The 13145-nt window shown below is 43.0% G+C and overlaps 1 protein-coding gene across 2 annotated transcripts in view; it reads left to right on the forward strand.

The window, feature by feature from the left end:
• PDZRN3 (PDZ domain containing ring finger 3) overlaps positions 1 to 13145 on the forward strand; it is a 131742-nt gene that overhangs the window by 96792 nt on the left and 21805 nt on the right. Inside the window, exon 1 of one of the 2 annotated variants that reach the window (XM_014873673.2) lies at positions 3548 to 3788. The exons of the other annotated variant lie outside the window; for it this stretch is intronic. Coding sequence (XP_014729159.2) covers positions 3720 to 3788 — 69 coding nt within the window. The 5' untranslated portion in view covers positions 3548 to 3719. Of the gene's footprint in view, positions 1 to 3547; positions 3789 to 13145 lie in introns of those variants that run through there. 2 annotated transcript variants of the gene reach the window in all.

Below are 13145 nucleotides of genomic sequence, written 5' to 3' on the forward strand. Positions count from 1 at the left end.
AGGCAGTCGGGGAGTGAGTAATCTAGATAAATGCTAATGAAAGCTCTTGCTGGCACCTTGTGTATTCAAAGGCTATTTCCTATTGTTCCCAGTCAGCTGGCTCGCTGACTTCCCATTCAGCCTGGATTGCTCACATTCAGCTGGGACCACTCTAACATTCCCATTACACGTGATGTAAACCCTCCGCTGCGTCCATTTGGTTAAGCTCATTATCTGTGGCCCTGGCGAGACCACACATGGCAAGTTGTTAGCATGATGACAGGTCCCAGAACGAGCTGCCTGGTCTGGACACACCCAGGGAAGCCTGGATTTACCTGCCCCAGGTACAGCAGGTGAGGGTTCCTGTAAGGCACCAGGCTTCCTTGGTCAATATTGGTCAATATTGTCAAACAAGTCACATCATTAACACCCAGCCCATCCCAGCAGCTCGTGTGGCTCTTCCTGCCCGGATGGGTCCAGCAGTGAGGAGCACAGAGAGCATCCCTTTGTTCTTGGTATCCATCCTGCCACCCCACAAAGAGCCACTAGGAAATGGAGCTGGCCTCCTCAGACCTGCCATCACTCACTGAACTCCTTTAAAGTCTCACAGGAATTGAACTTGTACCAACTTTGTGCTGAGAACACACGAATTGCAACAGCTTAGGAGGAGCTGACCAAATTTAGCAAATTTCACAGGGACAACACAAACCATCCCGGTGCCAAACTTCAAATTCTTGTTTCAAATTGTGTTGATACTAAAACCCTCCCAAAGCAAGCATCCAGAATTTCAGAACATAGGCAAACTTTTTTTTTTCTCCCTGTAATCTCACTCTTGGAAATGACTGAAGCTTCAGCTCGAGTGTACCATTAAAGGCAGAAATCAGCACTGGACAAAGCCCAGGACACAAGTTTACAGCCCAAATGTTTGAAGTTTGGCAAAGTGCTGTATAAACCAGTGTATATTGACCCGAGGCAGTGCTGCCAATTTTGCCTATGAGATGAATAGGGGAGATACAAGTTATATTTCAATAATGGAAACATCTCCAGTGAGATGGGCACTGGCCTGGCTCCAGGAGCAGCTCATTTACCAGAGTGAGCTCTTTGCTGCTGGAGAATCCCAAACATCACATTTATGGGACCCTCCACTCACACATCAAAACAAGTCCTCTGCTGGGCTCACTCTCCTGGCCTGACTTAGGGATTATCTCTCTGAATCAGATGAAACATTATCTCCTGCAGTCTATCAGTTGCTATAGGGAAATAACAAATAGGTGTGTTTCCGTTGAAACTGGAAATTAAATACCCCACATGTTTCTGGTTTGTTTCTAAGCAGATCCAGCTGCATGCTATTCCTAAAGAAAAAATTCCTGACTGACCTCAGCCACCTGAACAGAACACTAACATTTATTTAAATGGCATCTAGTATTTGAGAAGAAACTTAATTGCATTTAAGAAGAAAACCAAAATCACAGACAATATTTTTGGAAGCTTTACCTTAAGTTGCTTAATCAAATTACATAACCAAAAAATTATCTAATCGAAGCCATAAACTTTTTTACAATTTCCATAGAGTCTGAGAGGGGTTTTTTTTACTTAATTCACTTATCATCATCATCTTTTTCTGTTTTTAGGAAACACTAGTCCCCTCATGCAAGAATTTTCCAGTTGTTCAAGATCCACAGTCACTGGCTGTCCACCAGCTTTGGGAAAGCTGTAGTATATGAGTGGCATATGTGACCAGGGATAGCCTGAACCATTCCTTGAGGGCAGCAGTGACATCCAGGCTGCCTTTGCCCTGCTCCAACCTTGCCACCATGGCTGCAGCTCTCTCAACAGGGAAGCAGCACAGTCACAGCTCAGGGATAAAGCTCTTACTTGGTTCTGGGTGTTTGGCAGGGGTTTCAGTCTCGGGTGGGATTGGAAGGGACCCCTGGGGATCATCCAGTCCAACCCCTCTGCTACAGCAGGGTCATCCAGACCAGGTTGCACAGGATGATGTCCAGGTGGGTTTGGAATAACCCCAGAGAAGGAGACTCCACAACATCTCTGGACAGCTGTTCCAGGGCTCTTCCACCCTCACAATAAAGAAGTTTTTTCTCATATTCAGACAGAACTTCCTGTGTTTCAATGTGTGCCCATTGTCCCTTGTCCTGTTGCTGGACACCACTGAAACGAGGTCTCCTTTCTTTCTGTAGGCAGGCAATTTTTGCTACCAAAATAAAGCCTCAGAGTTAAGGGATCCCTTCTTGTCAGTGTCTGTTTACTAAAGTTGTACTAAAGCACGAGCTGCATTGCAGTAACTGAACATTTTAATGCAAACCATGAGTCAGTGCCATTGCAGCAAGAGCTGAGTGTTCTACAAGATCCCTACAGCAAACACCTGTGTACAGAGTTTGGACAGAAAAGATGGTCCTTGCACAACATTTCCCTTCCACAGAAACTCTCTGAGCAAACAGTCAGAACCAGTCAGATATCCAGGGCCCAGGATCCATCCATCTCTCCATGCCATGCCTGTGGGAATGGCACCCTTGGTCTCACTCCTGGCTTCTCTGCCACCTTCCCTCCTTTATGGCAGAATGAGTTGCAGTGAGGTTATAAAAATGCACCCCCTTCTGAATGCTTAAACAACTGGGAAAATTACAGTCAATCCACCCTCCCAACTCAGGGTAGTGCTTCTCACAGACTGGAAAATATCCATAAAGCCTGTGAGTTACGAGTACTTTTCTAGCTCATTGGGCAGTTCAGTGCTGTCTTACCCTTTACATCTGTGGTACAGGTTTAATGCAGATCTACACACTCGAATGCTGAATACTCATAAATGCCATACTGATTTTATTATACGTATTTTTATAATCTCATAAAGTTTATATTTTTAATATCACAGATAATATGTGAACCTGTCGTTTAGACCACTCAAATACACAATGGGAGTCAGCAGCATAAATGGCCATTTTTCACTTGGAATACATATTAATCTAAAGCTAATCTATATTAATACAAGACGCTCTTTTTTTGTCGGTTTTTTTCCTCCTAAATCCACATACATTCACATATATCTCTGCTTTGCAGCCAAGTCCTGAGGCTGTGGAGGCTTTCAGGGACAGAGATGCCTTTCTCTGCTGTGCTTGTTAAAGACCCAGCTCAGTCAGCTGCTGCTGTTAAACTGAGGCTCTCAAATAGCACCACAGTCCAGGAGGGAAATAAATGCTACTGAGCATATTCAACTTCACCATGGCTGAGTTCTGTACCATGACATTCATTTCATTGTGCCTTACGTTCAAACCCCGCTCCCAGCCTGCTGAAATGTGGGAAGAATTATCCTGGGGGACCGTAGTAAAACGCAGTCGTGTTTATTTGTAATTGCTACAAAATGGTTTACAAAATTGTTAGTGTCCTTTATTACGCCTGCTACTGAAGCACTTGCCTGTTAATTAGAGAAATTTCAGCTGTCATAGCTGGCAATTATAGCTTGTGTATCACTGTCTGTTATGAATAGGCAATGAGGGGTGATTAATATGCATGAGTGGCGGTATATAGCCGTGCCTGGGCTCCGGGAGAGGCAGAGGGAGGGAGCAGAGAGCTCTCGGTGCCGGGGACAGGCAGAGCTCCGCGGTGCTCACAGCCGGCTCCAGCCGCCCCACCTGCGGGTCCCTGCCCCACCTGGATGTGTGCTGGCCACTGGCATCGCTCTGGCTGCTCGGGGGAATAAGGAAGATCCTTTCTGCCGCCCGAATCTAAACATGGGATGCAGTTTGTGCACTCTGCAGAAGCCAGAAGAGCAGTACAAGTTGCTGTATGAAGTTTGTCAGGTAAAGAATTAGATTTCGTTTCTAAAAGCAAATGTTCTCTTTTAGGCTTGTCATCACGGTTAAGGGCAGGGAAGCTGGAATACCAGGAATTGGAAGTTAAAGTGGGTTTGCCGTGTTTGAAATCTGTGTGATAATGATTATGGTTTTAGCCTGTGTCTTCCCATTCACATGTGCACAACATCAGATATATAAATGTAGCTATTACACATCAAACTTTTCACAAAACTTTCATCACAAAATAAGACTGTCTTTATTTCTCCAGTGTATATTAGGTTAAATTTCTTGTCAAGGATCACGTCTTGGTCACACGCTCCTTGCACAAGTGAAAAGATGTCTGAGGAAGGTTTTGTATCTGTTTACAAGTGCCTAGAGCCCCTTGTTTGTGTGCAGTGTGTTCACTGATGCTCAGCCTGGTCTGTGAGTGTCTGTCACTGAGAGTTTGTAGCTAGTTGTTGTAGGTGTTGCGCCTTGATGTGTAAAATTACCAGCTAACAAACAGATTTGACAGCACATTAAAACTACTGCCCTACAGATCTTTAGATACCAGATTACTCCTATGAACCTTCTGAGAAGTTTTCTGTGAGTGTGTTAACACATCAGCCTCTATTACAAAGATTTTATTTCTTGTTTCTGCTTTTCCTTTTGCGTGCCTCTGAGATTCCTTACTCTGTCATATCTACATATCATAGTTTGGGCTGAGGTAGTGGGATGGAGCCCTGCGAAGTGATGGCCAAGTATTTCAGGCTGTATTCCCCCTGGAAATACTCACAGGCATATACACTCATAGTACTGAAAAGGTGGATTGGGTTGTCTGTGCAAAGGCTCAGACACTACCCAGATCCTTCGAGCCGTACTTTCCCCCCCTCCCCTTGCCGTTCCTGAGGTGCTTTAGGATCAGTGACAATGCTGGGTGACATTCCCAGCGCTGCTCCGCGCTGCCGGCAGAGGGAATTGCTCAGCAATCCCGTGTCCTGCTGCCTTCCCACCTGCGGCTGATCCCAGATACTGATGTCACTGACAACAAAGTGAATAAAAGATGTGGTCTGTATGTTATGCTAGTAGGGGAGTGATTAAATTTTAACCACGTAGTTGTGATCTAATTCTCGCTCGCTCACCCAAAGGACGCTGACGCTTTGCAGAATGAAAAAAAAAAAACCTGTGGGAGCAAATAGAAAGACATGTTGACTGTCATTTCTATTTATACCAGCACACTTCCACTTGCTGAGCTGCTTGCATGTGATGAGGGGAGGAATTTTAGAGGGAGGTGATCAGGTTTTTTGGGCAGTGTTCTGAACTGAGAAGCAGGTGCAGTTGCTGCCTGCAGCAGCACACCTGGGGCCAGGTATGGTTTGTGTGACTGCTCCGCTCAGATACAGCAGTGGCTGTGGGAATAATTCCTTATCCTGCCAAGTTTTTGGGCAGTCTGGGCTTGGGGACTGTCAGTGAGTCACATTTAGGAGTGCAACAACCAGGAGAGACTGAGACAACAGCCGATCACAGCTTGCTCAATTTGTGTCACGAAGGGAAGGTGGCAGAGAACCTTTGCAACTTACTGACATCTCCCAACAGATGCAGGACAAGATTCTTGAAATACGTGTCCTGAAATGAGTCCCAGGAACGGTTCCTGCTGATATGTGAGATGAGTGAACTATCCGGTGCTGGATAGTTCAGATAGTTCAGATCTGCAGGTGCAGATCCCTGGCAGGAGTTTGGTTTTAGAATTCTGTCAACCTGCAAAGTGCTGCAGCCTGGTTTCAGCAACGTGTCAGTGCCCAGTGCTCCTCATTAAGTATGGAAGTATTTTGGGAAACACTCTTGGAATACCCTCAGTTTCCACAGAAATGAAAGGTGCATGTAATCCTGTAAAACTGGGATTTCTAACATAGTAAAACTTGAATTATTTAAGACTATAATCCCTGATTATTCTAGAATATAAATAACTGTGCAAAATTATTTCAACAGGGGTCTACTTTGATTTCTCTCTCTTGCAAGATAGGAGGGAGGGAATTCTATAGCTTATGGAGCACATCCAGATAATTGTATGTCACTACAACTATAAAAATGTGTCCTCATGTAACCTACACACAAGAGCAATCACTTAAAATTAAACGGTGAGGGAGATGAAGGATCACTGCCATTTGAAATTACAGAATATAGAAGATAAAAGTTTCAAAATCTGCCTACAGTAGAAAATGTCTCTTGCAGTGGTTTTTTGTGTCATCCATGTAACCCTAATATCATGTGATAAGAAGTCATTGCTGTTTAAGAATTCTGAGTTAGACAAAATTTGCATAACTTGATTTTAGGGAATATTGAGCATCGTTACAAATAAATCTCCTTAGCCCTATTTTTTAAAAGTTCATGACTCCAAGATGTAGGAATTCAGAAAACACTTGAAGGAATTAATAATAGTACATAACTGCACTTTCTCTATTAGGCCAAGAGCTTTAGTGTGGCTGGGAAATTAATGCTTCCATAAATTACAATTCCAGAAGGTCCGGTACGGCTGGCTCTGTAAGTCCTCTAACAGTGAGCACAAAGAGGATCAAATATACCAGGGCTCAGGCTTTATCCCTTCCTCATCCATAGATAATTCAAAGAGATCCTCTTCATTAAGGGCTTTGGCACATTGCCTACAATTTCTTTTTGGGCCGCTGTGAGCTTAATGATGCAGAACAATGGTCTTCCCTCTTGTTGAGCACTTACCTTATTGTACCTTTAATCACATAATAAAAACCAAATTAAGACACCTCCTCATTAGAGTCTGTTGTAGCTGTGCATATCAATGCTTTGTGCTACAAATACAAAGGGGACTGTGGCAGCTTGGAGCCTTGATGCAGAGCAGTGTCACCACTGATGAGTGTGGCAGCAATGGGGTGCACATCCCGTCTTAGATGGATCCTAAGGTTTGCTTCCCAGCTGAATATTGCATATTAGATTAATTAATATACACTATTAGATTTTTGGGTGTCTGGTTAAGTGGAAATCTTCTTCAGAAGATACTAAAAGTTGTGAAAATGGAAGGAGAAGGGGGAAGAAAGAAAACCAGAAAATTGGGAGGGTGTTTAACACCAGGTTTCTGGTGTGCTTTTCTAAATGTCATCAACTCCTACATAAACAATAACAGAAAGAAGGGATTTTCCCTTTGTATGGAAAATTCCTGAGGGACCAAAAAGTAAACTCCATTGGAGGAAACTTACAGAAGAATGAGTCATCTGAGATAGAGTTTTTCAGCATACAAAATAGAGTAAAAAAAAGTTTAAACCTGCAATTTAAGGAACTTTTCCAGTACCTGTTTTACACTAAGCACAGTATGGGAGGTAAACACACAGTGAAATAATTTCCTAGATGGACACAGTGTTTTATAGAATCCTCACAGCATCACAGAATGGTTTGGATTGGAAGGGACCTTAAAGATCCTGTAATTCCAACCCCACTGCCATGGGCAGGGACACTTTCCACTGGAAAAATTTCTGAGGATGTCAGTGTAGAATTTTAACTCACAGATAGGACTCTAAACCTGCATGGGCAATGCTCAGAACTGTTCCCTGGGATTTAAGATGATGGAGCTCACCCAGTGCTCACAGGGGGAAGTTACCATAAAAACAACCCAGCAAAACTGGTCCTTGCAGCTGAGAAACCCCGAGATAAATGAGCCCAAAGCCCAGCCCCTTCCTCCAGGCTTAGGACAGGAAACAAGCTCATGTTCCCACTGCCCTTGGTTCAGCTGAGCTGAGGTCAGAAGATTCTGCTCCGTGATTGTTGAGCTGGCACCCCTCACAAATACTAAAGTTCATATATAAATAAACAGTTGTTGCCATGATCTTTCTGCCTGTCGGGAACTTGAAAGCCTCACTCACATGCTCCTGGCCTGGCACGTCCCTGAGGCATGGAAAAATGACAGTGTTGGTAAAAAAACAGCGGTGGGCAAGCTGGATTTGTGTTTTGAAGCAGACTGAGATGCTCTGTGGCCAAGGTTATATAAGCACCGAGGTCAGATAGGAATTCTGTGCTAATGAGAGGTCAGCAGTGATGAGGAACAAGCCAACACTGTTTGCCATTGGCAGCTTCCAGTGGCATCACTTGCAGGGCTCTGTTCTGCAGCAGAGCTCCCACACAAACCTGCTGCACTGAGCTAATCACCAGTGCAGGCCCCTTTGCCATCAGAATTCCATTTGCACGTTCAGACTTGAGAAAATGAGACCAAAGTAATCAATCAGTAAGAAAGCCTAATTCAGGGAAACAGTCTAACTAGACTTAAACCTACTGAGCAATGATGTTATCCTAAAGCAGGGCCAAAGTGAAGCTTGCCAAAATAAACATTCAGCTAAAAAAAAAAAAAAATCTAATCAAAACTGTAAGATTTGCAAAACAGAAATAATTGCCTCTGTACGTATGCTTTTCACACCCTCAAATTTAATTGGGCAGCCAGAGAATTAGTTGCTCTACATTTCAGTAGTTTTCCATGTTAAGACCAAAGTGGTGGTGCCAATTATAGGGAACTGCTCTACTTGAAATACAGTGTATGGCTTCAAGTGCTCTGTATGTGCAGCCAGTGCTGCAGCTGAAATTAAAACTAGTGCTGAAGTTCGATTCTGTCACTTCACTACCATTAAACTTGACCTCAATAACAGTTGTGAACCTATCACACTTACTTCAAAGTAGGCATGTGTTTGCTTAAACAAGATGTTAATTCTAAGGGCTTTGTTCTAGACAGGGTTTTCTACTGCAGCATTAGTTCAGCTGTAGAAAAACTGTGCTTGACAGACTGGAGACTCATAATCTTCAGAAAACTGCCCTTTAATGATCGTGGCGCCTGTCTGTGGCTCACAAGTCCCCTTTCCTAATTAGACATTTACCAGAAACTGGCAATTGAAATTTTCCTCTTCACTTGATGATGAATAATGCAATGCCTCTGTTAGGATTTCTCTGGCAGATATTCTTTATTGTAAAGTTAGAGGAATATTTTGGTCATTAAAGGAACATAAACAAGATCTGATATGAAATAAACAAATGCCTAATGGTCACCTGTGATATAAATGCATAATTTGACCTACTTTGCACAAGAAATATCTCACTGCTGCATAATCTTCCTAAAATCTGCAGTGCCTTTCATCTTTACAGTGGGCAGATAAAATGCTCAGCCATAGCATGGATTTATTAGGGTTTTTTTTTAAATGATGAATGATTGAAGGGATGAGTTTTGTGATGCTTTACACTTACACATCTGTTTAATGCTATGAAGCAGGTGGCAAGCAGTCACAAGGGAGAAGGCACCAGGGACAATCACTCTGTGCTTTACTGTCACATGTCAGACATGGGCTGGGAGAAAAAGAAACATATGGAGTAATGAAAAAGTGCAGATTCAGTAAATGTGTTTTGTTGTGTTCATTAATAATGGAACAAAAGGTCAGGCTTCATTTTCACTGGGACAGGACAACTCTCCAGTTATGTGAACACTGGGATTGGTCCTTGCAGAAATTTGCTGGGTAAAGGGGAGCAGATCCAAGTGGCCCCCTAGAACTTGGTCACAAGTCAGGGATTTGGCAGGAGAGGAGCAGAATAAATAATATCAAATATACATAAACATTACATATTACAATACTCACTAATTTAAGCAGTGACAATTGAAGAAGAACTCCCTATTAATATGGCATATCTTTAGGCAAAAGGCCAGATGCCACCATCCAAAACACAAATGGTCAGAATCGGGGCACTGTTCTCTTCCTTGTGTCCATACAGGGATAATCCTGGGTAGGGACACAGAGGTGATTGGACATGCTGTCCTCTGGCATAGGAGCTGGGCACTAATAGATCAAAATTATCCTAAATAATAACAAAAACTACAAACAGAAGTGCAACAAGAGGGTTTTTTGCAACTTCAAACCAAAACTCTGTGCATTCCTGCAAAGTGAAAACTGAACATCATTTTAGAGAAAGCAATCATTCAGGTGTTGGAAGATCACAGCTGATAAGAATTTTTAAATTTGGCCGAGGTGCTTCAGAGTTCAGCAGAAGCTCTTGTGTCTGACCTGGTGCATCTGTGTCACTGCCACCAGGTTCAGCCAAAAGCAAAGGGAAATGAAGGTGTTTTTATCCATGTCACACTGTGAGAGCTCACTATGAGGACATGGCAGCACGGAGGGAGGTGGTGGTGAGATTCCTGCCTACACGAGCCCTTCTGAGGTTCATTTTCTACAGCCACTTCAGCTCTGCTTGTGGAAGACCCAAAGTGACAAAGCTCCTGAAGGAGCAGGGCCTCTCACTGAGAAATCCACTGGGATCTGTCCCTGGGCTCCCAAGAGCAGCTCTGGGTGTTCTTCCATCTCCAGCACAGATGATCTTCAGAGCTGCCCACAATTGCTCTTTCCCTGTCCTGCATCCCCGAGGCGTTTGTGGAAGCAGGAGGGAGTGGGAAGATGGACTTAAAACAAACAGTCAGGATGCTGGCAATTAGAATGATCTTAAACAGTGCCTGGGAGATGGGATCAGTTGTGCTGTGCCCTCCTGTGACCTCGGGCAGATCACTCACTCCTCCTGTGTTTCATCTTCTCATCTGTACGAGATTCCTTTTGTCTGTTTGCCTGGAGCAGGTCTCCAGAGGCAGCACTGGCTTTTGCTGTGTGCTTGCATAGTCTGCTATGCTGCTAAAATGATATCAGTATTATTTGAAGTGCTGGTCTGTGCACCAGAAACTTGTACTGCTCCGATTTTAATTGAGGTGTGGTGTTAAATATTTCCTTACCAAACTGTGAGTGCTGGAAGGCCATAGCAGGGGAAAGCTCCCTACAAATTTAATCTTTGACCATTCCCTTTTTCTGTGAGAAAAAGGTGCTGATTTGGTCTAATTCAGTACAAGCATTGTTTCTTATGCTACTCAAATTCAGCTTGAATCCACATAACACTGCACCCTCAACTAAAAGGGTTTTAAGTTTTTCATCCTGTTCACTCTCATTGTGTGTTATTTTAAACATAAATATAGAATACACAGCTTTTTTGAAAGTTGTCATTCGTAAAAATCTGTAATTTTCTGTACTGGATGAACACATAGACATCCCAAGGGTTTTGCCTCTTGGGAAAAGCACACGTGGGAAGGGCAAGAGCATTTCCCAAGGAGCCACACTGGAGGTGCAGTGCTAGAGGTGGACAAAGCAGAGGATGTGAGAAAACGGGTAATTACACTTGCTGAATCCCAGTCATTAGTAATTCATGGTTATTTATGGCTCATTTGTACCTCACTCAGAGATCCCATTGATTGGCCCCCTCTGGGTCACGCTGCAGAAATGGCAGAGAGAGGCATTAAAAGGGGAGGCCTGTAAACTTCTGGCTGTGTTAGATGGACCTGAGCTATTAAGCCATTAAAAGATGCACAAAAGATGGCTTAAAAATAAGGAAAAGCATTTCTGCACTGATATAAAATCATTTAACATGATTAATGCACGTTTAAGAGAAAAAGGGCTCCAAGTAAACTTTGCTCCTAGTGAAAATCCAAAAATCTCAGAAGCCCCAGCATTGCTTTGTGTTTTCATTGAAGTAAATGATAAAATTCCACGTGGTTTTATTTTGAGTAGTGGTCCACAGGAGCAGAGCCTGAGAACCCAACCAAGAGCATCTTAGTATGCTACAGACAGTCCTGGCACTGCCTTGGAAATACGTAAATGTGCTAATTACTAGCCAAATAAAAATTCCTTTATTTGCAGGGTCTTTCTCCCAAGATTTTCCATTTGCAAGTTAACAGTTTGGAGAACAAATGTATTCTGTGCTCTTAAGGAAAAGAATTTTTCCCTTGGTCTGAACTGTTTTGTCATGGATGACTCGCGAGGCAGAAGGGAAATGCACACACATGGAAACAGTCTATTACTAAACAATATAATTCTGGGGTTTCAAAAAGAGGGAGACTGTACATATGAGGGAAATAAAAGAGGGATTAGATGGAGCTGCAAGAAGAATTAACCTGTATTTTGAACCCTTTTTTCTCCAATTCCTGAGGAGAAGGGGGGGTTATAAAATAGGCTTTTTGCTGCTCTTGCTTCTATAAAAATCTTTAAAGTTGTGCTGCTTTTTCTTAGTATGCAGACTCCTTAAGAACTTGCTAAAGAAGTGAATCAGACCATAAAGAGCATTTTAAATGGAGCACAGACGTCTGTAGTCTAACAGAACTAGCATTTTTATAGTGCATTTCCCAAGGATTTGCATGAATTTCTACAAAGAAAAGCTGCTTACTCATTCTTAGGCAAAAAAGTTTTTTTCTCTGTGACATTTATGAGGCATAGAAGAGCCAACAAGCTGTACAATGCATACAAATGTTTATCATTCATGGCATTAACCCACAGAAATCAGTCTAAATTAATGGAAAATAATAATTTTCTTTTATTGAAACCTGTCTGGTTTCTGCTCTGTGCTCCCAACATCCAGAAAACAATGTTACACGCTATTGCTGCGAAAATAAAATACAAAATAATTATAACTAAACTCTTCTGCACGGGGATTTTGTGGCTTTCTCAACTTTTCAGTGACTACTTCCACCAGTGCCTAAAGTCACTTCATCTGTATATTGCAGATGGTGTTTGCTCATGCCTGAGTGCTGAACTCCCCCATTCCCTGAGCACCCTCCCCACTTTCTCTTCTGCCAGCCCTTTCCTGTCCCAGCCCTGTCCCAGTGTCCCCTCCCAGGGCTCCTGGGTGTGCTCCTGCTGTGGCTGCAAGTGGGAAAATGGGAATCAGCTCCAGAACATCCTGGTGTGGAGAACCCAGGTGTGTTAATTCTGCTCTCACAGGAAAAGAGAAACCACCACTACTGGGGTTTCCATGAGCACTGTGTCAGAAGGAAAACAAAATCACAATTGGTGGCAACCAGGGGGGAATTTTGTCCACTTGTAAGCAGGTGACATATTTTGATATACCTGAAAGCCTCTAATTTATGTCTGCCATTAAAAAGTGGCAATTAATTAGCCTTCTCTTCCCACCCAGAGACATAAAGCCTGTAAATCACTTACCTTGCTCAATAATTAAACTGCAGCTATTGATAAAATGACATTTATGTAATAGCAGAACCCTGTACTATCCCGCCTCATACCTCAAACAAAAATAAGAATGTGTTTTCTAGTAACAGAGAACAATTCTGTCATCCCAGCCTTGGCTGCAAATTCCTGTTGCCTTGCACAGGAGGTCCAGCCTTGTCCTCACAGTGGGGAGGCTGGAAGGCTCCAGCCTCTGGACCCTGTGCCAATTCTGACCTCAGGAAATTAGCATTTAAACAGTGGCACTTGGCTCAGGAATCTCTGGAGGATCCCAAACCTCTCAGTAGAATAATTGTTAAAGTAAAAGCACGTATATAAATATAAAAACGTGAGAAAA

This window comes from Sturnus vulgaris, chromosome 11 (genome assembly GCF_052056855.1).
Source record: "Sturnus vulgaris isolate bStuVul1 chromosome 11, bStuVul1.hap1, whole genome shotgun sequence".
NCBI classification, from domain to species: Eukaryota; Metazoa; Chordata; class Aves; order Passeriformes; family Sturnidae; genus Sturnus; species Sturnus vulgaris.